Consider the following 24,366-nt stretch of genomic DNA (forward strand, 5'->3'; position numbering starts at 1 on the left):
CGGCAACGGCTGAAGGCTCATACGGCGTTTTTGCTTGGCACGGCAGTATAGCTGTGGATATCGGCTCAAACGCGCCGTTCCAAGGTGAATGAATCGTCGAGGAAGCTACGGGCTGCGGTCTGAGAGTAATTCAATTAAAATTTCGCTATCGCCTCTAATCAGTCGAACATTGGCTTATTGGATTTTAGACGCCGCCTCGCCTAAGTTCCAAGCAGCGGCTGTCGCATGTTCCGAGGCCCTCTCTCACGCACGCTACGCTATCAAACGATCCTTTTCAGTTTATATCACCCAGATCAGTGGCGTGGCATGCTTTGCAGTGGCGTGGCGTGGCGTGAATTGCGATAAATCGATTGATATGTAATTTAAACCTATGGTAAAGAATCGATTATTAAGGTGTTCGCTGCGAACACCCTGTTTATCGATCCTTTTCCACAGGTTTAAATGGCAGATCATTCGATACATCGCAAAGTACGCCACGCCACTGAAGCTTTGCGATGTATCGATTGATGTGTCATTTAAACCTGTAGAAAAGGATCGGTACACAGGGTGTTTGCAATGAACATATACACACGGGTACACGTTGCACTGCTGCACAGCAAAGGCAGTGAATTTCTATTTAAATCGAAGAACTTGCAGAGAGCCAGCAACATCTGATGGCGCTTAGGAAGTTTCGAATTCCGGCTCTTACAGGCATGACGCAACAAAATCGAAATTGGAATTTTCCTCGAACCGGTCCGATCCATCGGCGGATCCGAATCCGCTATCGGAGCTTGATGCAAACGGAGGGATCAACAATTCAACGGTGAGCGGATCGGCATTTGGATTCGCCAAATTCACCAGCGAATCAGCAATCCGCACCGGCCGCCTCCCGCAAGTTCAGCTCTTCCTGCTTTTGCGCAACGAACTTGACAAACGGCGGAATCGGAAGGCGCCGAGCGCGGGTTTGCCATTTTTGGCGAAAAACAACGAGGGTTTTTCGGAAATCCGCCCCCAGGAGCGAACTATCCTACCGTTCTGAGAAAGAACACCGTGTGAGCCTTCAGAGGTTGCAAATTTTCATTTTACGTAACGTGGATTTTTGGCGGAATTTGTGAATATTTTCCCTCCAACTTTTCGAAGAAGTTTATCCAAAATTGAATTTTAACTATCAGAAGTTTATGCACTATTTTCAACAAAAAAATTCATCCATAACCATCTTCAAAGCAGAGGCGGATCCAGCAATTTGACAGACCGGATTTTCTCCATTTAAACCTATGCTAAATAATCGATTCTTGTCGGAGCACCTCCCCCCTCCAAGAATCGATACATTTTCATAGGTTTAAATGGAGGAAAGACAATGATGCCAATTTTCTGGACCCGTCAATGCTTCAAAGTTACGTATTTTATCGGCGTGGACTTGGCAAGATTTGAATGTTCATACGGTGGTTTTCCTGAGCAGAGCGCGGGAGTTTTCTCCGGGTTGTCGCTCCGTTTGTTCGCTGTCCGGACGACCCGACCCGTTCTCCCGGTTCGCAAAGTCAAATCCTGAAAACCTTGAGACTTAATCCGAGATCCGAGTCTCAGCTGCTTCGCTCGGAGAATAAATCCACCACATCGTCGAGCAGGGTTCAACGAGTGAAGTGAAAAATATGAAATATTGAACATCTCTGAGAAATATTTCATGAAATTTCACATAGTTGAGAAAAATATGAAACATCCTTTCAGGAGGTGGGTAATCGACTAATCGGATGCAGTATTTTCTCTCAGGACTCTCAACTAAAACGGAATATTCTGAAATTCATTTTACATTTCAAAAAAATAAAAAAGAAATTCGCATTGAAATCCCCTAAGAACTTACCTAGAAACTAATTCATGGAATAATTACGTTAAAAATTAAAAAAATGAATAAACTGACTGCAATCAGCATGCATTCCGCAAGGAGTGTCATTCCTCAAGCCTCTATGTAAATATCTCTATCTAAAATGATCTAAATATTTATGAAATAGTCGAGCCGTGCATCGCTAGTTAACAATCGTAAAAAAACCTGGAATCTTTCACAGTTCTTTCGAGGTGAGCATGACAGCGACAGTTTTTAACCCCACTGGCCTTTAATCAAGCGCTTGAAACTCTGAGAATTCCTAGAAATACACGAAAAAAGGGGGAAAATCATAATTTTATTACCCATCTCATGCTTAAGTGTGCTAAATGTTATGGTCATTGGAATGTCATAGCAGTGATTTAACCAAGCTACTTTTGGAAGGCACGAAGTTAATGAGAACTAAGTATGGACGCAACAACATCGACAAAAACTGATCCTAGACGGCGAAGCGTCAAAATCGCTCTCAGAAGGAGAATCTTGATGCTGCTCAATTCTACAAAAAAATGCAGTCAGTTTTTTTTTTACAATAACAAATAATTTGGTGGTAAACTTAATCGGTGGCAGTGACCCGAATTCTCGGTAAGCGTATTGCGATGTGCCCGTTTACTGCGAAGTCTTGTCGCTCCCACGGACATCGACGTGTCGTGATTGATCAAGTCAAATTTTTCTTCAAAAGTAAAAACGCCGTAAGAGTATTCAAATGTTGCCAAATGGCCTCTCAGAAAATAATAATTTTTGTCGAAGGTTATGAATATTTTTCCTTGAAATTGTCAGAATTTTCAGATCCAATTACACACGAAACTCTCTGAAAAATCGGAAGAGAAATATTCATATGTTTTCCTGAAAATTCGTGATATGTCGAAGGAAATTTGGCAACGCCAGATGGCTCATACGGCGTTCTTCCTTAGCACGCGGTAGCGTATGCCGATGGTGGAAATGCAAAAAAAAGAGACATAAGAGATGAATGGGGAGAAGAAGGAGGAGAACGTATAAAATGAAAATGAGTGACGAATTTTTCCAGTGCTTTTCCTACCTGAGAATGTAAATGAGATTCAGATGAAGCAGTATTTTAAGAGTTGTTCCTCGAACTCTCTTTTTGACCTACTTTCGAGTCATAGTGTCGGGTGGGGCGCGAGACGAGAAGACGGAGGCTCCATTTCGCAACAAAAAATTGCAACTTAAAGCCATATTCAGAAATTTTTTCTCCTCAACCGATCCACCAAGGTGTAATGAGTAAAACAAACGAGTCGAGTGTAGCTATACGTTCGGAAACAAAACCCATTCATTACTCCATTTAATATACCTCTTGTATCGCAATTTTATTCAGTGTATTGCCAAGGCTTTTTGAATCAGTATTCAAATGCCTTAATGCAAGCACTCAAGCAGTCAAGAGTTGAAGTCTAAGTTAATAGGTATCGTGTACAAATTTCTGTATGGTTTCTGAGAAATTGGATTGCATTTTGCAAAAAGGAACCAGGAGCATTGCAATGTTGCTATGCTTGTGCAACTTCATCCATTGCAATTTAACTATTGAAATCCTGAAAAATGTGAAATTTACATGGTAATTTTTGTCTTAAATTTACAATTTTTAGCGAGTAAAATAAAAAAATTTATAGATAAGCAGGTTTTTCTTCCAAGGCAAAAGAAGTTGCCACAATCTTAGCAACATTGCAATGCTCCTGGTTCATTTTTGCGAAATGGCCAATTCGCCGTACATCTAGTTTTCGAGGAACAGTATTGGCGGCCAATATGGCAACGCTGCTTTGGTATTTTTTTGGAACCATCGTCGGCAAAGATTCTATCGCCACAACTACGTGTTCGCCCTACAACAACGCTGCTGAACAGAACACCAGCCCCAGAAACTATTTTCCTTGTGCTCGACGGAAGTGATCAATACTAAACTGAGCTTTGAAGCCGTGTGTTTGTGATGAGCTTTCAAGAACTGCAGCGGAACTTTTTTTCGCAAATCTAATCTTTTTTGAAAAGCGTGATGACAAAGCGAGCATATTTTTCAAGGAAATCGCGGATTTTAATGAGCCGAACGTGCCGCGGTTGTGAGTCAACGCGTGGTGGGTTATCGGTTTGTTTTGGCAGAGGTGATTTAACTGCTGTTTTTCGTTGTATTTGTTTGTTTGCGAATGAGTTAAAATGCAATCAGGTTCTATCTCCTCGCGATCGTGTGAAAACGGTCGCGACGTGTGTAAAGAATTTTGATGATTTATGGCAAAAAGTAGAATGTCAAGTAGTGTGGTTGCCCTCTTTTTTCGAATTCTCTCGAAGCTTATCCTCACCAATACTCTGAAGTAACTGATCTTTTCGGGATCTTAACGGTGCAAACATGCTGTTAAAGCGTATGCCTGCTACCAGAGTCGACGCCAATAACAAGTCAATATACTTTTAAGGTGCGACAGACAATTTGCCGTCTTCGTTTTAACACTCTTAAGGTTTAAGATCCTTCTAATGAGCCTCAGGGAGTGTGAAGAAATACCTCTCTTAAATTCTATTCTATTCTATTCTCTTACAATTCCCAATATCCAATCAAAAAACAGCTCAAGGTTGCAGGATTTTTTAATAAATCAAAAATCAAAATTACATGGGGGGGGAGGGGTTGAGATGGCGTTTCACTCTGCTTCACTCTGTATAGAAAAAGGAACTTATTAGGCATAGACTCGATTTTGATGTTCAATAATTTTTTAGGTATTTCTTTATCCATAGACGTCAAACCCTTTTCGTTTTTGTCTTGAAGCCACATAAACTCCCTCCACTAATAATTTTTTAATTAATGCATTCCTGATCAAACCATTTTTTGGTCGAAACTCAGGAGGAATATCATTGGCTCTAAATTCCAGGTAATTATTATAAAAGGTGTAGATTATGATTTCTCTGGCGTGTGGAGCTGTGGAGGGATACGTTTCGGAAGCACGATCGGTTGTCTTTGCCGGTCACGGAAGGCGCGGAAGGTGTGAAACCGGGAATGAATGGATGATGCGTGATCATCTCATCTGAATTCAGGCGCACGATCTCACGACTTACCTCGACTCGGATCCCCGACGTCGTCGCACAGTGTGACATTCGGTCCGTTTCGACCAACTCGAGCATCAAATGAAGGAACCAACATGCTAAAAAAACAAACCACATCAGAAGTTCTTGATAATTCAGTGAAAATCTGGGAAAGTCGGGGGATTTTGCTGCGAAACCTTGAATTTTTCCCTCCAGCCAAAACATAGCATTTTTTTTTCACTTCGAGGAGCTCTGCGCTTAAAATTTCTCATGAAAAGAATTTTTATAAAAAGTCGTTCCTTTTTTTTAAAAAAAAAAAAAAAAACATCAGGGAAGAAACGTTCAAAATTTTTGTGAATTTGGAGAATTTTAATGACCAAGTCAACTTGAAACCCTGTCTAGGGGCCGTTCATGAGTTACGCAAGTACATAAGGATAGGGACCTGAGCGTCACAAGCGTTACAAAAGGGAATGGGGGGGGGGGGAGTGGGGGTGTAAATTGCCGAAATAGTGGGTTACATGTTATGTGGACGGTCCCTCATGGCAATTTTCTCCAAATTAGACAATGATTCAGTCAATGACAAATTTGACAAATGACGTCGGTTATTTTCTCACGATCGATTCAATTTGTATTTTTGGCCATCGGTGACTTAGTAAATTTCAATGAACCGCGGAAACCCCCTTCCTGAAGATTTGTCCCAACGAGAGAGGGAAAATATTTGACTGTGCGCGGCGGCGCGCAAACGCGACGCGAGCGACGCTAAGGTCAAGGAGATTATCGGGGGAACTCGGCCCAGACCTCGAGGCGGAGCCCCCGCCCCCGCCGCCGGCCCAATTTCCCCGTTGCCCATTCCCATTCCCAGTCTGACACAATTATTTCACCATTTCCTCGTACTTTCGTTTTCGGTGCCCGTCTCCGTCTCGTCTGCGTCTGCCGCACCGCACCTCGCCGGCCTGCTCTCCTTTTCGACGGCCCGCCCGGCGCCTCCAGCGCGCTTACCTCATCCGCCTCTGCTTATCAATCAAGGTTGCCGCAGTTGGGGAAAACCGGGAAATGCCAGGGAAAATAACGAAAATGTCAGGGAAATTTCGCTAAATCACTTTCATTTGCTTTCTATTATGGGTTTAAGATTTTGAACAAGAAATTTTGCCTGAAAACTATTTTCAATCATGCCTTCTTCACCATCCGTCACATCTTCAATTATTTTCAAGGAATTCCACAAATATGTGTCAGGGAAACATATTTTCTAAATTCTGTGGCAACCCCGCAATGCACCCGGATTTCCGAGCATTAATCTGCCGTATCAAAATTGAATTATTTGTCATGTAACTTGTCGCAGGGCACTATGATACATGATTTTTTAATCCAAAGTTCACGGAGATCGCGATTATCGTGGAAATTCAACAAGCGGCACACTCTCCTCATTCTTATCCCTGCGTTCAAGTCTCCTAAGAGGTCGCCAAGATATGGGTATCCAGCCCGTCAATATCCCTTACGGTCATGCTTCGCTCAAAGTATTTTAAACCATTAAATTCTGGTAAACTCAGAGGCGGTGTTAGCGTACTCTTCTTCATAGTTAAATATGCTAATTGCAACGGTTTCGCAAATATACATCGGTTAAATCTCAGTTCACGACGGATCAATCTCGACACCAAAAATACTCCTCCACCAAAGCACAGAGCCTCGTTTTTCTTTTTTAGACTTCCGTTGCGAGCTGCGTGACTCTGTTTAAAAAGCATACTAATCGTTCGCATCTTAACAAAAGGAATACTTACGGTGACTCATGAAAATTATTCACCAGCCTGATTAATTGACGCCGTGATGATATATTGATTCCGTGATAAAACCAGTCAAGCGGATCGCGGAATCATTTTCCAATAGATGTTGAATTTTAATCACGGAAATATCCATTAAGCTACCGACCTCGGGTATCGTCATTTTTCGTGATTTTTCCTTTAAAAATTGAGAAATCACATCACACTATAAAATAAGTGTTCAAAATTTCGAATCTACCAATGTCTCCGTTTGATTTGAGACTCTCCAGAATCATGACACTCACCTATAAGGAAGAAGTTAGATGAACGATATTCCCGGAAATTCCTCAAGCTCTCAAAGCTCGAACTCTTTTGAGTAACGCACCCCGAATATCTTTCAACCGACGATTGTTTTCAGAACCTGATCCCTACTTGACGGCAGCGCTCTGGGCGAAGGAAAAACACCGTATGACCATTCGAGAGTTGCCAAATTCCTCCATATAAAACTTATATTTCTGAGGAAAGTTATGCTTATTTTTCCTCGAAATTTTAGCATACTTCAGATTAAATAGCGGACAAAAGTGTCCTAAAATTTTAAAGAAAAATTTTAACAATTTTTTCAGGAAATTCGTTCTTTATTGAAGTATGTATGGAAACGTCTGGAGGCTTATATCGACGGTGAAACTACCAAACCACGTATCTCGGTTTGCGACGTCGCAGACTTCCTGTCATACTTTATTTTTTAAATGAAAAACTACTTAACGTCCAGTCTTGAAAATTTCTATGATTTTTCCTCTTCGTGCGGAGAAAATTCTGTGAAAATTTCAAGGAATGATATTGATTTGGTCTACCTCAAAAAAATAAAATGCGAGCGTAGATTTTTAAACACCGCAAACGAGATACGTGGTTTGGTAGTTTCACCGTCGATATGGCGTTTTTCCTCAGCACGGCAATGCGGACGTCAAGTTGTGAGGTCATCGTGGACACATGTCCACCGTCCAGTTATGTGCAATCCAGTTATAAACCAGATGATGGTTTTATACCATTACGAGTCCCCTCGATCCATGAGCATGTGCATTCGTCGTGACGGTCGTATGTCGCGAAAAGAATGACGTCATGAATTATCCTCGTTGTCCAATCGCGCACGAAAGTAATTCCTCTTTCTATAGGCAACGCTTCATTCTGCACGGCTTTTCGGTTAATTTGGCAACTTCTCGAAATGATGTCTTTCCGATACGATGATATGACTCATTCGACATTTTTTCAACGAACCAATTTCGTATTTAAAGGCTCGTTCACGGATGATGGATACTAATTAGTGAATTAGTCACCGGATATCTGTCCTCTAGGCATCAGTTAGGAATAAAAAGCTCGTCGCGTTGCACTGAAAAAAAAATCTCGGTGAATTTACCAAGAAAAGGGTAAAATTACCAAGAATTCAGGGTTCTATTTGATCCCAGTTTTTTCTTGGTAAAATTACCATTTATGGAATTGGTAAATTCACCGAGAAATCTTGGTAAAATTATTGAACTTTCTTGGTAATTTTACTGGAGCTTGGTAAAAACATCAATATTTTGTATCGACTGTGGTAGAATTACCGAGATAAATTGGCAAAGTTACCGGGAATTGCTTACCAATAAAAGTGGTATTCTTACCCGGAAATAACAGTAATGATACCGGTTTTTAGGTAAGCTTACCAGTCTGTCTTGGTAAAATTACCAATAATTGGTAAAAAAAGTGAGATGGTAAAGGTACCGACGGATCTTGGTAAAAACGCCGAGAATTTTTTTTCAGTGTGTAACCAAGAAAATCGTTCCTCACATGGATCTTACTCTACTTACAAATTTCACAGTGGTGTATAACATTATAGTAGGTTTCGCTCAACCTAACCTTTCCTCCCATCCTTTAACAAAAAAGGTTGCAGGATACATTTACTTCTGATTTTGAGCTGACGTCAAGTTACGGCAACCGAAAGAACTCTATTGATATCGAAGAATTTTACCGAAATTTACGTTATGTCCATAATCTATTTCCAAGACGATATTGTGCTTGTGCTCAAATGTGCAACCGGTAGAATCGTGTTTTCAAAACGTTACAGGCATTCTGTCCATCGCTGTTTCATACGGAGGAAAGGGAGAAGTAGGAAAGACTGCGCGCAAGCAGATCTCTTAAAGCTGTATTTAAAGTTACGGAAGGCTAGGTTCAGATGCAGCGTGTACATTGGTATACTTATGACGGACGAGGTCGCATATAATAATGTTTTATTTTTAGCCGGCGGTAGTGAATCTGCGAGGTTGCCTCTTCGAACGAACGGAACCGTGAGAAATACTGCCGTGCTAAGAAAAAACGCCGTATGAACATTCGAGAGTTGCCAAATTTCCTTTGATAAAATGCTTATTCTTGAGGAAAATTATGTATATTTTTCCTTGAAATTTTCAGGAACTTTAGATCAAAATACGAACAAAATTCTCTGAAAAATTGGAAGAAAAACATTCATGAGTTTACCAGGGAATTCGTGTTTTATCAAAGACAATTTGGCAACGCCTGAAGGTTCGTACGGCGTTTTTCCTTAGCACGCAGAATAGGACTAATTTCGACGCTTTCATTGATTCCCGTCATCTATGGTAAATTGACGTATTTAAATTAAGAAGGCACTATCTTCATCGTGACTTGGACCCTGAGACTCCTAAGAATACGTACATAGCAGTGCTCACGTCGCGACCGGAATAGTTCCTTGATTTAAATACATGGAAATGACTCTCAGTGTGATACCGGAAGGCTATGGGAAGGTGGTGGAGCACCTGACAATGAGCCAATTAAAAGTTTTAACGGCACGTACTCGTACCGTTTCAAGTCATTCAAGGTGTCTCATTCACTGAAACCCTAGAATCGGTTTGTTTGTAAATTCGCGATCCTAAATTGGAATTACAGAAAGGAGACCTTCCATCTATGAGTGTTATCCTTAGTAAAACACACCTCGGTTTTCATATTCGATACATTTTTAAGATCGGGTTTTAACGAAAGCAAAATAAATTTACATTCCTGTACTGTTACTTATTCCGTAATTGATAATGAGACAGAAATCCTCAATTTTTTGAACTTTTAAATTGAAAATTTAAGCTCCTCATTATTTTCTACTACTTTCAGAATTTCTGTATAACTTCGGTTCCCTGACATCTCAAAATTAAATGTTCCGTCTGTAGAACTTCTAAGATGCACCTATGTACTTTTTCCCTGACGTCTCAAAATTTACCGCTTGCACATCTGAAATACAATCTGGTGCGTTACAGCCAATAGCTGGAACCATTTTTGACAAACTACTACTCATACGATTTATTTGCTCATGTAACTCAATCTACTAAAAAAAATTCCCGAAGTAGAAGACCCTTTTATCACGGTCTATTGAGACTTCATAATTGGACGTACTTTGAATATGACTTCCGCAATTTTTACCCTTGATCAACATGACATCAACATATTGCTGTCGTGTATTACCTAGAACTTTATGTCTAAGCTTTCAACTTTTTTGATCTAGCTTATTATTGTATCTAGAACATTATTCAACCTCATAATTGAATGATGGTGTCAGCGTGACTCCTTAAAGGCACTCCTTACGACGGTGATTAGAGTCGAGTATGTGTTCAGTTTGTCTGAGCACTATAGCGTTACCCGCAAGCTCAACCACGTGGAATAACCAAGTTACGAGTGATACAGAAAAGCACTCAGCAGTGAATTCAAGAGTAGCAACCAGTTCTAGCTTAAAATCGGTGGAATTGTGGCGGCGCAACGACGCGTAAACAGTCTGATTCAGTGATTCATTTTTTTCCTTCGAATGCCACCACCATATATATCTCCAGCCCCCATACGTTTAACTTACCATTGTCGACTTGATTTTTATTCACTCTTCAAATCGTCTGTTTTGAGCGTTCACCACGTTAGTAGTGTACGCTCTTTCCCGTCGTTTTGCATCGGGTATGTTACTAATGTATCCATTGGCAAATCTGCTTCTTTGTATTAGAAAAAACACCGGGACTCAAATAGAAGCGGGTTTTTCTCTACATATAAATAGTTTATCACGCACCACGGACGATAAAGAAAAAGAAAACTGATTTTTCCGATGGCCTTGCACAGCAGCCCATCTCCCGATTTTGCTCGACAGACGTGATTTTTATAAGCTTCATGGGGAACAGGTACTTCCCGACTCGCTTGTGGACCAAGAAGCTCTCAAATGATCAGCGGAAACATTTGAGTATGGCACGAAAGGAAAAATGCGCTGTGGCATAAGATTCACGCTTTCTCTCCCACCTCCCCTCTTAAATCCGAGGAACTCATTACTTCTAATGGTCTATTTAACCCTGTGCGATCCACTAGTCCTCTGCTTCCGAAGCAGCTTGCATTTTTTGCCCGATTCTGCGGCTTTCCGGGTGTTTCAACCGACCCGGAAACGACGCGCAGAAAATCCGTGTCATTTGCATTCGTGAAAATTCAGAGATTATGCAGGCGCCTTCATCTTGTGTTGGATGTATAGACGGTGCTCTCAGTTGGACGTATTTCTGCCAAACAGAACTGTGTGCATTATGACGTGAGCCCTGTTATGCATTTATTCTTGGGGGTCTCAGGGCTCATGCACGTCTTAAGACACATAGTTCCTTTCGGTAGAAATACGTTCAATTTTGATTAATCCTCCACTAAGCTCTTGACCGCAAATACTTCATTGAATATTCCTAGCGGGCCATAAGCACGCCGAGAAATAAGTGATTAGTGGCCAGGCGTGAATGATCGATTATCGATATTTTCCCATTTGAAACTGTGGTAAAGAATCGATTATTAAGGTGTTCTTTGCCGACACCTCGTCTCTCGATCCTTTTCCATGTGTTCAAATTGCAGATCAATCGCAAAGCACGCCACGCCACTGATGACGATTCTGGTCCCTCTTGAAGTTACTGTAACTGATAATTCTTCGTCGCTGAATTTACCAACGGCTCGATTGTTGAATCGTTATCGAATGCTCTAGATCGATATATAGCATTGTTAATAGGGAGTTGTCGATGAAGGTGATTCGATACATAGCATTGTTAAGATTGGGAGTTATCGATCAGGATGATTCGATAATGATTCAACAGTCGACCCACAGCCTGCGTCTGTTTATGTGCATCCAGTTTGCTTTCAATTTCGGAGGTATGCACGGTATGACTCAGTGCAATCAATGTGGTTTCCATCGGTTTTGTCTCAGAGACAAGCCACTTAACGACCCAATCCAATTGGAAGTTACTTTTTTGAACTTGGGGCGTCAATAGTGAGGTTTCACGGACCCTACTACCATGCTAGCGAAAAACGCCGTAGTAGCATTCAAATGTCGCCGAATTTCCTCTCAGAAAATAATTTGATTTTAAGGAAATTATGAAGTTTATTCCTCGAAACTTTCAGACTCTCGAGATCATGAACGAAATCCTCAGAAAAAAATCGAAGTAAAATATTCACAAATTTTCCCTAAAATTCATGTTTTTTCAAATGAAATATAGCCACTTGGCTCATATGGTGTTCCTTCTTAGCCAGGCAGCGTGAACAGTGGCGTGGCGTGCTTTGCGATGTATCGATCGATCGGCCATTTAAATCTACGGAAAAGTATCGTTAAACAGGGCTTATTTTGTGGACATGGATTCCGCATGAAAGCAAAAGTAATTCATGTTTATGTATATGCAAATGTTCCTCCTTTTTTTTTTTTTTTTTTTTTTTTTTTTTTTTTTTTTTTTTTTTTTTTATGATCTCTCTCATTTATTTTTCATTGTTTATTGTAATTCTTTTTCTAATCCACTACTCTAGTTTCAAGGTGTATGAATGTAGTCTGGGTGCTGTGTGAGAATAGGTTATACATGCAAAAGTTAAAAATGAAAATTAAAAATAGTTAATTTGTTTGTTATTATATTTGTAAAACGAAGTTAATTTACACTTGTAAACAGGTGGTTGTAACATAATTTGTTGAATTAAAAAAAAAAAAAAAAAACAGGGTGTTTGCAGCGAACACCTTAATAATCGATTATTCACCACAGCTTCAAATGGGGAAATATCGATAGCACGCCACGCTACTGAGCGTGAAGTTTGTGCGATCTCGAGTTCTTTCGCACTTTGGCTCCGTGTCACCTACGCCACTTTCTTGAACATGTCACAGTGGTGTGACGCTCGGTAATTCCTTGAAACGTAGCGTCATAAGAGTTATGTTATGAGCATGTCATCCGTCTGGACACGTCACAAGACATAACGCGTCGCTTTGGTAACCAACCGAAATCGTAGTCCGCTCGGTCGGAGTCTTGCGTTGCGGTGTGTTCAGTGTTCGTTTAGGTAACAAATCGTCGTTTTCCGCACGAAAGAACGTAACTACATTTCAATGTTGCCAAATTTCCTTTCGTAAATTGCATTTTAACCAGAAAAGTATTGGGCATTTCTGACTGAAAATTTCACTGATTTTTCTTCCGATTTCATGCAAAAATCAGACAAATTTGGATATAAATTGCACCTCTTACATTTTTGTAAAATAAATTAATTGTTGGAGTCAATTTGGCAACCTTGGATTGGAGTTACGTTCCTTCGTGCGGGAGACGACGAAATGTTTCTACCTCCGCAATGTAACTTCTACGAGCCGCTCATCCATTGCGGCTTGTACGTTTCCAGTAATTTTCATCAGTTCTTCGGAAGGGGGGGGGGGGGGGGGGAGGAGGTGACGCGACTCATTAAGTCATCCCAGAAACAGGAGGTCTGTTGGGAGATTCAGGAAATGCATCGGAAAAACGTGTGCCTAGTGTTGATTCCCGCGAGAAATGCGTTTCCGAGCTTTCAGAAGCTATTTTTCGCTGAAAAAGAGGATTGAAGTTGAAGTTATCCGAAGAACGGATTTTGTTAGCCTGAAACTTATGACGTCATATGAGGCGTCAATTCGTTGTTTTTAAACCACCTTCTAACCAATGCATGGCCGCCGAACGGCTGACATCACGAACAAACGATTTCATCCAAAAAAGAATCTGTTCAAATACTCACTTCAAATGGCAAGAATAATGCAAACACTCCAGTTTGTGTCCAGGGTGAAATGAAAAACATGAATTTTTGAACATTTCCGTGAAATATTTCGTGAAACTTCACGAAGTTGTGAAAAATATGAAACATATTTTCAGGGGCTGGGTATGCAATACGCATTAAATAAGGAGACCATAGATATGGTCTTCCCTGCAAATTTTGAATGAAATTGAACAGATAGATTCTGAGATATGGCTGCACACTTATTTGGGGGACGCCTGACGGACGGACACACATTTTTTCAAGTATGGTTATCTGATTCCAGGGACCTTAAAACGTCTAGAAATGATGAAATTTCAACTTTTTTTTCTTTTCTTGGAGGATGACAATTATACTTCCTCTACCCTAAAGGAGCGAGAAAGTAACAAGAAGCAAAAATTAGTCGCCTTTCATTTAATTTCGTAAAATATTTTTCATATTTTTCTGAAACTTCATGAAATATTTCACATGAAATTTCAAAATTTAATTTTCAATGAAAAATTGCAACCCTGTTCGTGTCCCAGTGGTCCACTGACACGTTTTGCAGTCTACTTTGTCACTGTGGGGCATGCGCAGCGGCAGGTTGTAGGCGTGCTGCAATGCTGCGTCCTGCATCGATGGATGATTGATGGACATGAAGCAGTAATAACCGCTGAACGGAAAGATCGAGTCGAACAGGCGAGTGTAGGGTCGGCTTGCGGAACAAGACGATTTCATTGAGAGATTTAAGCCACCGTGGAGCGTGCGGGAGGCGGTGGGGGCGGCCGAGTGGCGAGGTGGTGAGCCGGTGACTTGTTGCTTTGCCTGCTCCGAGCCGAAGACATTGAATTGTCCTAATGAAGAGGACGACCTTGTTCCGCGGATAACATCCTGTATGTATAAGTATACTTCAGACGCCGCGTCGCGTACCCATGTGAATGTATTCACTCTTCTTCTCCTCGTGCACGAGTGTGCGATATCCCGCGTCGCCATGTTTCCCCGGAAACATCGGATTTGTCGGGGGTTGCAGCGACCCCTGAAGGTGGACCTTATTTTCGTTTTTCCCCATCAACCCATCAGGTTCCCGGCCTGGTCCACTATTTCGTAACCTTAGCAGATTCAGTTTTACAAGTCGAACGAGAATGCTCAACACGGTTTTCTTCATCCGTCACGATGCGAGGATGATCGTTACTGTCAATCAGTAACGACTCTAGATACTCGCCAAGAGTAACTTTGACCTTGCCCATATATTTCGACAGTTTGTGAAATGATCCATTTCTCTGCGTGGAAAATTTGAGAAAAAAATAAATAACTAAATAAATAAAATACCTTGAAGTTTAGGTAGAGTACTGCCGTTCTTTGAAAGAACGCCGTATGAAGTAGCAGAAAGTTCAAAAAAGTTATCTTGGTAAAATGCAAATTTTAAGGGAAATTTGCGAATATTTTTCTTCCAATTTTTCTGAGGATTTTAATAGAGCAATTTAATAGGAAGTATTTGAAAATTTCCAAGAGATATATCTGTCCTCCAAAATAAATATTTTATCACGTGATATCCAGCAACTTTCGAATGCGTTTACGGCGTTTTTCCTCAGCACAGCAGAATGAATAGTCGAGAGTATCCCTCCATTTTGTTTTATTCGATTTTTACTGAAAGAGAATGTTACGGACTGTACATATACACCATCCGTTCCGGGCATAGAGGCCGAAAGTTCCGGGCGCTGAAATTGTAGCTTCGATTTCCCTGGGTGCTACGCCTGGAACTTTCGGCCTCCGAGCCTGCGGACCGATTATTGAAACTGACAGACAAAGCTATAGACGAAGAAGACATAGGGAGTATAGAGCGATCCTATTGGTTGACATGGTTGGTTCTTATAGACTAAGCTTCGATTTCCCCGGGTGCTACGCCTGGAACTTTCGGCCTCCGAGCCTGCAGACCGATTATTGAAACTGACAGACAAAGCTATAGACGAAGAAGACATAGGGAGTATAGAGCGATCCTATTGGTTGACATGGTTGGTTCTTATAGACTAAGGAAGCAAATGATGGACTAACTGTCGGATCTTTGGTGGGTTGCCGTTAGTTAGTCCACCTCCTATGTCTATTGCCACCATCCGCTTCCACCAATAGGATCCCTCCAAATCCCTTTTGTCGTCTTTGTCTATAGCTTTGTCTATCAGTTTCAATAATCGGCCCGCTGGAATGCGGACGGTATGTCTGTGCAGCCCGTAAGTACGGCTTCCACGGCCGGAGTAAATGTGGCAGCCGCGAGGATGATGTGTGGACGGGATGGCCGCGCGCCCGTGCCGCTCCTGCGACGATGGCGTTGCCTTGCGTCTTGTTATCGTCCCGAATCGGAAATAAAACAATGGATTTTATCGCGCACCGGAACTCGGAACTTAGCGCGCCGGCCGGGGCCGCGCCGCGGCCGACCCGATCCACCGCCGAAGAGAGCCACTCGGACGCGCTGACGTCACCACTGCGCTCCGCTCGGTCACCGTGACGTCATCTCGGTTCGGACACAACTTGAGGCCGTCCAGATTCGCGCCTCTCGGGTAGGTCATCCGGACGCTCTACGGATTTCGCATGGCGACAGGAGAAACGCCAGCCGAGAGGTCTTTCTCAAAGCTGTAGGCTCTGGTTAGTATTCTGCCGTGTCATGTACAAACGCCGTATGAGTTTCTGAATATTGCCAAATTTCCTCTCAGAAAATCTTCATTTTTGAGGGAAACTTAAGAATATAATCCCTTGAAATTTTCGGACCTTTTAGATTAAATTACTGACGAAACCCTTTGAAAAATCAGAAGGAATGTATTCACAAATTCTCCCGAAAATGTATAATTTATCGAAGGAAATTTGGCAACACCTGATGGCTCATACGGCGTTCTTCCTGACCACGGCAGCATGCGTGTGATGAGTTCCTGAAAACGCCGGCCGTTTTTCGCGATTCGGCGTTTTTCACTCATGGCCAAATTTCCGATTTACCGCATGCTCGATTTCGAGGGAAAATGTGACAGAAAATAACAGAAATAAGAAAATACACCGAAAACTTTTTTCCAGGTTAGATTGCCTGACCAGTCATCGAAGGTCAGAACATGAAGGTTGACACTATTATAAAACGCACTTTGACCTTCGTTCGATTTGCGAGAAGGTACGGCGATATGGATACAAATCAACGTGCTCCTAAGTCAAGAAATTGCCTACCCGTGAAATTTGAAGGCGTTTAGTCAAACGCGACGTGCACCAAAATCCGAGCGTCTTCTCGCCCTCGACTTGGTCGCACCGTTTGCCGCTGCAGAAAATACGCTCCTGAGATTCCGCTTCAGGAAAATTAAGACTTCAGCCGCGCTAGCCGATATCCGAGTGTTCAGCCCACTGCTTCATTTGACCCTCGTATTTTCAGAAATCGAATTGCGCTTATATTTAGATGATTTTCTTGTAGGGATTTTGAGTTGGAATTCTTAAGGTATCGGGTGCCGCGGGCTTATGATCCGAACGATCTCTACCTCAAAGTATTCATTCAGTGGTAGCTGGCGCTCCCGACCAGAAGCACCCCGAAGATCGAGTGTTTCACACTCTAACTCTGAGTTAGAAACAACTCGTTCACGTTTTTGTGATCACTTCCGACTCGCCTTGAGTCCGGCACAGAAGTGAACCGTCGGAACGCGAAAGGTGGTCAAACTGGTACGGTTGTAAGAGAAAAAGGAATTCGGCCCTCTGGCGAAAGCATACGTTTATTTCACCACGGTCGTCCGAATTTTTCGTTTGTCTCCAGCTGTGCCGAGGTGCGACACAGTTGAAGTGTCCAAAATTGAGTCTTCATTTCGCGGACGTCATGAAACTCAAGATCAGCGTCTGAGCCGAATTAGAAAACACCACGCTGTTATAATGGACGCTGCCCGCTGAGTGTGTCATCCGAATCAAAACAAACACTCCGGTCGCAAATTGAGACTTCTTGATTCTTCTTCTTCTCCCCCCGTCTCATGTATTTCTCTCGCTGTCAGCATATCGTCACCTTCCAGGCAAAGTATCACAAGCGCCATGCGACGTTTAAAAGTTTCCACCGCTTATTTATTTTTTTACAGAGAAATAGTTGGTTGTAGTTGTCCGAAAATTTCACTGAATTTTTTTTGTGCTGCCCATAAAATTAAGTGAAATTTTCGAACAGATTCAACCAATAATTTCTATGTAAAAAAATGAACTGGCGGCGAAAATTTTTAAACGTCGCATGGCGCTTGTGATACTTTGCCTGGAAGGTGACGATATCATGATATAAGGAGGATGTTCACAGTTGAAAGCCTTACCGCTTCCGATTTCCGATCAATTTATCATCGGTATTGCACGCATTTCGTACCTGAAGCAGTGATTAATGACCTGATTTCTCACCAACAATCGTGTTGGCTTGAAACAAATTCATTTCTATTGGTCAGCATTAAGCATTGCGTAGATTACTCGTTGAAAATGGGACGGAGCGCGGAATAGAGCCCCATTGTGAATGAGCTATGAAAATTGCGAAAAATTTCATTCTAAGACTAAATCTAACATCATGATCAAATGGATTCTCGGACACCCTAGACGCACGGATGCTACACTCCTAAAAATTTTGGAGTGGAATTCGGTGCCGGAGTCAATAGGTATATGGCGCCCAAAGAACCCGAGTGATATGGATGCAGAGTAAAAGCTGCTCTTTTTACAGAGTGACTTACACTTTTAAGGAGCGAAATCCGCCACTTTGAGCGATTTTCACTTCGCAATCGTATCGCTCGTGTTCTTTCCCTGGTAAAAATTGGCGATAGGAGCTGCGTTTCAAAATACCATAGGAGTTCTTATAGCCGACTAAAGAAGGCCATTGAAAATCATATAGCTGGCTGTAGAAAGAGGAGCAAATCATATAGCCAGGCTATACGAAGCTATAAAAAAGTATACAGTCGGGCTATAGTTCCTATCGCCGGGCTTTACACTTTATCGCCATTGGCTATAAAAGGCTGTTAAAAATTGTGTAGAAATTCGTGTGCTTTGGAAATCATCAAGTTTGATACGGAACTACCTTAATATTTATTTACAAACACAAAACATATTTTTTTTCATCAATTAAAATGAGAATAATCCATACAGAGTGTGCAAACATTTCAAAATCATGAGTTGAAAAATGCTGACTCCGCGAGATTAAATATTAGAGCCTAACACAAAGCGAAGAGGAGACGCACTGGCGCCTACAAACCTAACAGGGATACTTCACGCATTGCGCAATGCGTGAAGTATCCCTGTTAGGTTTGTAGGCGCCAATGCGCGTTTCGCGCTCTCTGCCCGCCCGCCGCGCCGCAGCGTGCCACGGCGTCTGAAGCAACTATTTCACACCAGAGGTATTGCACAGTATCATAAGAAATTGAAGGCGCTCCAACATATTAAGAATGACAGGCATCCTTCAAAAATACGGAGCTTTCCTCGCAAAATAAATCAAAATACTACGGCACAAAAAGAGAGCGGTAGTCCAAAAACTAACTAAGTCCTAGTATCCGTATTTAGTAACGTTTAGCATAAACTTTATCGTATGGCTGTTGCTTAATCGCCATCGGCTATAAAAGGCTGTAAGAAATTGTACAGCCGGCTACAGAAGCTATTGGAAATCTTACAGCCGGCTTAGGTCTATGGTATTTTGGAACACAGATTCTACTGCCAATTTTCACCAGGGTTAGGTTCTATGTAGACTCCAGAGTGAGCCCTACACCAAATTTCAACCCGCGATTTTTGACAGTGTGTATACATTTTTGCGGGGGGGGGGGGGGGGGCATCAACGTATCCCTATTGCTCTTGCACAAAAATTTATATTTTGGAGCATGGTAACAATTCGACGAAAATTTTGTCCGTAACCGGCGCTTAAGGCTTGAAGTAACGAATTCCCCCTCTCTTCTCCTCTATGATGCACAATGTTGGATACGATTAGGATGGTTACCTGGTGATGTGTAAACGATGTCAATGAAGTGACTCTGTCAGTGGCGGTGGGGGGGGGGGGGGGGGGCGACGCGCCCTGTTGGGAGTTGCCGCACATGGGCGCAAGTCCTGCTTTTATTCATCCCGGCGGCATTGTTCCGTCCATGACGAGTTGCGTCATTGTTGTTGTGACGAATCGCTCGGGAAAAATAAAAAGTTAATGTGAACTGTTTGCGGAACGATCTTGTGATGCGCCGTGTGCGCTTGCGCGGGGCCTCCGAGACGGACGTCCGCACCGCTCTTGCGAAGACCCAAGTGCGGCAAGTTATTCCTACTTGCGGTATGTTGATTCGCACTTCTCGCGTTCCCGATACGACCGCAATTTGTACACTGAAAGAAAAAAAACTCCGGCCGTGGAAGTCGTACTTCCGGGTTATATAGACACACCGTTCGCGCTCCGGGCTCTGAGGCCGAACGTTCCGGGCGTAGCACCCGGAGCAATCGAAGCTACGGCTCCAGCACCCGGAACGTTCGGCCTCTAAGCCTGGATCGGACGGCATGCTTAAGAAACCCGTAACTTTCAGCCTCTGAGCCCGGAACAGACGGTATGTTCATGAAACCTTAACTTTCGGCTTCTGAGCCCGTAGCGGACGGTATGTTTATGAAACCTTAACTTTCGGCCTCTGAGCCCGGAATGGACTGTATGTTTATGAAACCCGTAACTTTTTTTTTCAGTTTACGTTTGAGCTCTGGCTCAGGAATCATTATATAATGTACAATTTTAGAGAAGTTCATCAATATGAGATTTTGTCATCCGCGGTAATCAGTGGGCCGAAAATAGCGATCACGTAATTTCCGAGGATTTAATTCAGTAGCAATCGTAATGAAGGTCAAAAATGATATTCGATGACGCCAACTCGCTCCTCCGCTCGCTCGGCTGACACAAGGCCGTAACTGCAATTTGAAATGAGCCCGGGAAAGCATCGCGTCCTATGGAAGGCAAGGTTCATCGCCAGTGGCATGCTTTGCGATCTATCGATTGATCTACCATTTAAACCTATGGAAAAGGATCGATAAACAGGGGGTTCGCCACGAACACCTCATTGATCGATTATTTACAGTAGCTTCAAACGGGGATTTTTCGATAATCGATGATTCACGCCACGCCACTCTGTTCATCGCCCCAAGCATAGTTACGTCCTTATGCCAGGAGGGCGACGAATCCAGGCTTGCCACAGTCAGGGAATTTTAAAAAGTCAGGGAAAATTTTTTAATGTACCTTTCTTCTCTTTTTAGAATGGATTTGACGTGTAGAACAATAGAACAATACATTTTTCCTGGAAACTATTACAAATTCTGTATTTTTGGTCGTGTGGCGTATCCTTAATTGTCAGGGAATTTTATTTAAAATGTCAGGGAAATCGGGGAAATGTCAGGGAATTTCATGTTCTTAAATTTGTAGCAGCCCTGCGAATCAACCTCTGAAACTTCCATATTCGTTGTGAAATGGTGATATAAGTGGGGATAAGTCTAGCCATGGACCATTGGAGATATATTTTCTTGAACTGAGAAAAAAAGTTACGGGCTGTACAGACATACCGTCCGTTCCGGGCTGAAACGTCGATAGCTCCGGGTGCTGGAGTCGTAGCTTCGTCTACTGCGGGTGCTACACCCGGAACTTACGGCCTTTGAGCCCGTAACGCGGACGGTACGTTCAAGTAGTCCGTAAGCACGGCCTTCACAGCCCGAGTTTTCGTTCAGGGCGGACATTTTTCCGTGATCAGTGCCAGCTTTGCTTGAATTGGGTTATACGTGGCAACGTGGCACTCGAATCCTGACGTTTGGGCTCGTCTTATTCGTGTCTGACGTGTGTTCTCGCGCAGAAGACTAATGAATGAAAGCGCGGTTGCCATATCCGACGAGGAAAAGAATTATCTTACAATTCGACAACGATCAATCATAGTGATTACCCTCGTCAAAGGTATATCCATCCTTGTAGTCAGCGGTTCTCTAGTGAGAGATCAGTGCTGTGCGATATATCGATTGATCTGTCATTTAAACCCATGAAAAAGGATCGATAAACAGACTTATTAATCGATTCTTTACCATAGCTTCAAATGGGGAATATCGATAATCGATCATTCACGCCACGCCACTGTGAGAGTTACAAGTCCTTCGTGGAATCCTCGAGTTTTCATGAAAAATTTCCGGTTGTGTGCAGGAGTAATGGTTTTTCTCTCTCACTCGTTTCATAATACAAAAGCCTAGAGCATAAAAATTATAAACTGGTACTTTTTTCTTATTTTTAAAATTCCGAGACTAACAGGTCTAAAGTTGAAAAATGACGCTCTTTGGCCAAAAACTTGTTTAAAATCTTTTTCTGATATCAGAAACAAGTTAATCTGCCCTTTCAATCTATTTAGGAAATATATCAGTCTCAATATCTGTGTAAATAGATGGAAAAGGTAGAATAATTGTCTGATACTGGGCGCTGGAGCGATGACGAAAAAGTGTAGTCTTGTAGTAGTCCGAACCTCAGTGCATATTAATTCGACATAAAACGCACATGTATACTATTCAAAAGGCACTCAGCCACGAGATATACCGTAAGATAGAACATACCTATATGAACTCTTCAACGTTAGGCACGCTATGCTGCCCGTTAAAACCTGTATTTTCTTATTTTTCGCATCGTACTTCTAGTTGAGTTGAAGTGAAGATACAGTACTCACTGGATCACTTCATTCTAGGTCTGACGTCTCGAAGCTGAGTAGGTACAGAAGAAAGGCGAACACTTTCTCAACTGTTTGTTACCACGAGAACAAACGAACGCGCGTTCTTAAGTGGGCTCATTAACGTGTTTATCACACAAGGACGAGACAGTGTTGTCACGCAGGGAAAAAGAGCTTTTATCATGTCTCGAAGTTTTTTTTAAAATTTTTTTTTTTTCATGGATCGGAGAAATTAAAATGTATCAAGTTAATTCCGTCCGGAACTTTATACGTACACGGCGATTGGTTTTTCTTATCGAAAGTTTTATATCCTATTATTGTGCACCTCCCTGTTTCTCCCGCCATCCTCCCTGAAAACGTACACGGAGAAAAAAACCTCGTGCGTGGGACCCGAAGTTTAGATCATATGGATCTCTGAAGTTTTCAGATTGAGCATCTGAACACTTTAGGTCTAGCTGTCGAGGTTCGGATCACACATCTGAAACTTCAGTTCTTACATCTGAAGTACTTCACATGTAAGAAAGAACCGAAGTTTTTCGAATGTGAGAACCGAAGTTTTTTGGATGTGAAAACCGAAGCACTTCAGATGTAAAAACTGAAGTTTCAGATGTGTGATCCGAACCTCGACAGCTAGACCTAAAGAGTTCAGATGCTTAATCTGAAAACTTCAGAGATCCATATGACCTAAACTTCGGATCCCACGCACGAAGTTTTTTTCTCCGTGTAGGAATACCCCAAAAATCATCCTACGTGAACTTGCAATTTTTCATTTTCAAAATCTTAGATCCCATGAATGGATTGTAAATACTGCTGGGTGAAGTTCGTTTCTTTGCTCTTTGTTTTTTTTTCCTAGTTGTTTTCCTAGAAACAATTTCTCACCTACCTCTAGCAATTTTTTCTGCTGATGTAGAAATATTGCCAAGACCTCGGGCGGTTGTCTTTTCAATCCTCTTTCTCTGCAAACCCTTTCACGCTATCCTCTGCTAACAGTTTTAAGTAGAGGTCGAAATTAGAGCGAAGTGGCAGCAAGGCCAGGCCGAGAGTGCAGCTAACTGATTGTGAGTCTACTCAAAATTATTGTGAAACGCCACAACAAAAGTTTCTCGAGGTTTTGTCCATCGAAACCGAGGAGACAATATCGGAGAAACAATAGTGGCAATTACTTGTTGGGAATCCCGACTAGCCATTAAGGGTCTCGGATGAACGAGATACATTCGCGTGGGATTTCACCAAGAGCAGTGCTGATAAGGTGGATCTCCAGCTTTGGCGTAATGCTTATCGGGCACGATCGATATATTTCAAAGTTCAACTACTAGATCGTGAAAAAAATCAAAATTCAGGAAGTCGATTAAAAGTTGGAAATAAGGAATGATAGTGCCGAAAATCATCTTCCAAAAACTTAAAATAAGTCTATAGTACTGTTTTCGCTAACTAGCCGTCGGTATCGATCTGTCGAAGGCAAATAGTCAAATCAGGCATTTTGTGAAATGCCTTGGCAAGTAGTTGCCCCAACTTGGATTGTCAGGGAATTTTACTCATATGTATCAGGGAATTTCATTTTCTAAATTTTGGGGCAACCCTGGTTTCACTTCCCGACACCTCTTTCCTGTAGCATTCCAATGCCTTTTCATCTGTTTTCGCCCGTGCCCAAATTGATACACGAAATGTCCTAACAAATGACGATGGTTTGTTTCAGATGAACGTGCGGGTAACAACGATGGACGCGGAGCTGGAGTTCGCGATCCAGCACACGACGACCGGGAAACAGCTCTTCGACCAGGTTGTCAAAACCATCGGTCTCCGAGAAGTGTGGTTTTTCGGACTCCAGTACACCGACAGCAAAGGAGACCTCACCTGGATTAAACTTTACAAGAGGGTAAGCTACTTTTCATCCCATTTCCTTCCTTGCCGAGGAGAGATGAGGTTTCCTCTGAAAATTTTTCGACCCGCCATTTTCACGGTTTTCCGGTTTTCGGGAGGTATTGAAAGATGCCTGAATTCCTTTAAGGCAAGTTTTGCATGTCACAAGATCCTTTTTTCACGTGTGCATAGATCAGTCAAGACAGGT

General features: G+C 42.2%; 1 protein-coding gene across 3 annotated transcripts in view; it reads left to right on the forward strand.

The window, feature by feature from the left end:
- The window catches only part of Moe (moesin), a 96,268-nt gene that overhangs the window by 23,197 nt on the left and 48,705 nt on the right, over positions 1-24,366 (forward strand). For all 3 annotated transcript variants that reach the window (XM_019041833.2, XM_019041834.2, XM_019041832.2), the window contains one exon: positions 23,995-24,174. In XM_019041833.2, coding sequence (XP_018897378.1) covers positions 23,995-24,174 — 180 coding nt within the window. The remainder of the gene's footprint in view (positions 1-23,994; positions 24,175-24,366) is intronic.

This window comes from Bemisia tabaci, chromosome 3 (assembly GCF_918797505.1).
Source record: "Bemisia tabaci chromosome 3, PGI_BMITA_v3".
NCBI classification, from domain to species: domain Eukaryota; kingdom Metazoa; phylum Arthropoda; class Insecta; order Hemiptera; family Aleyrodidae; genus Bemisia; species Bemisia tabaci.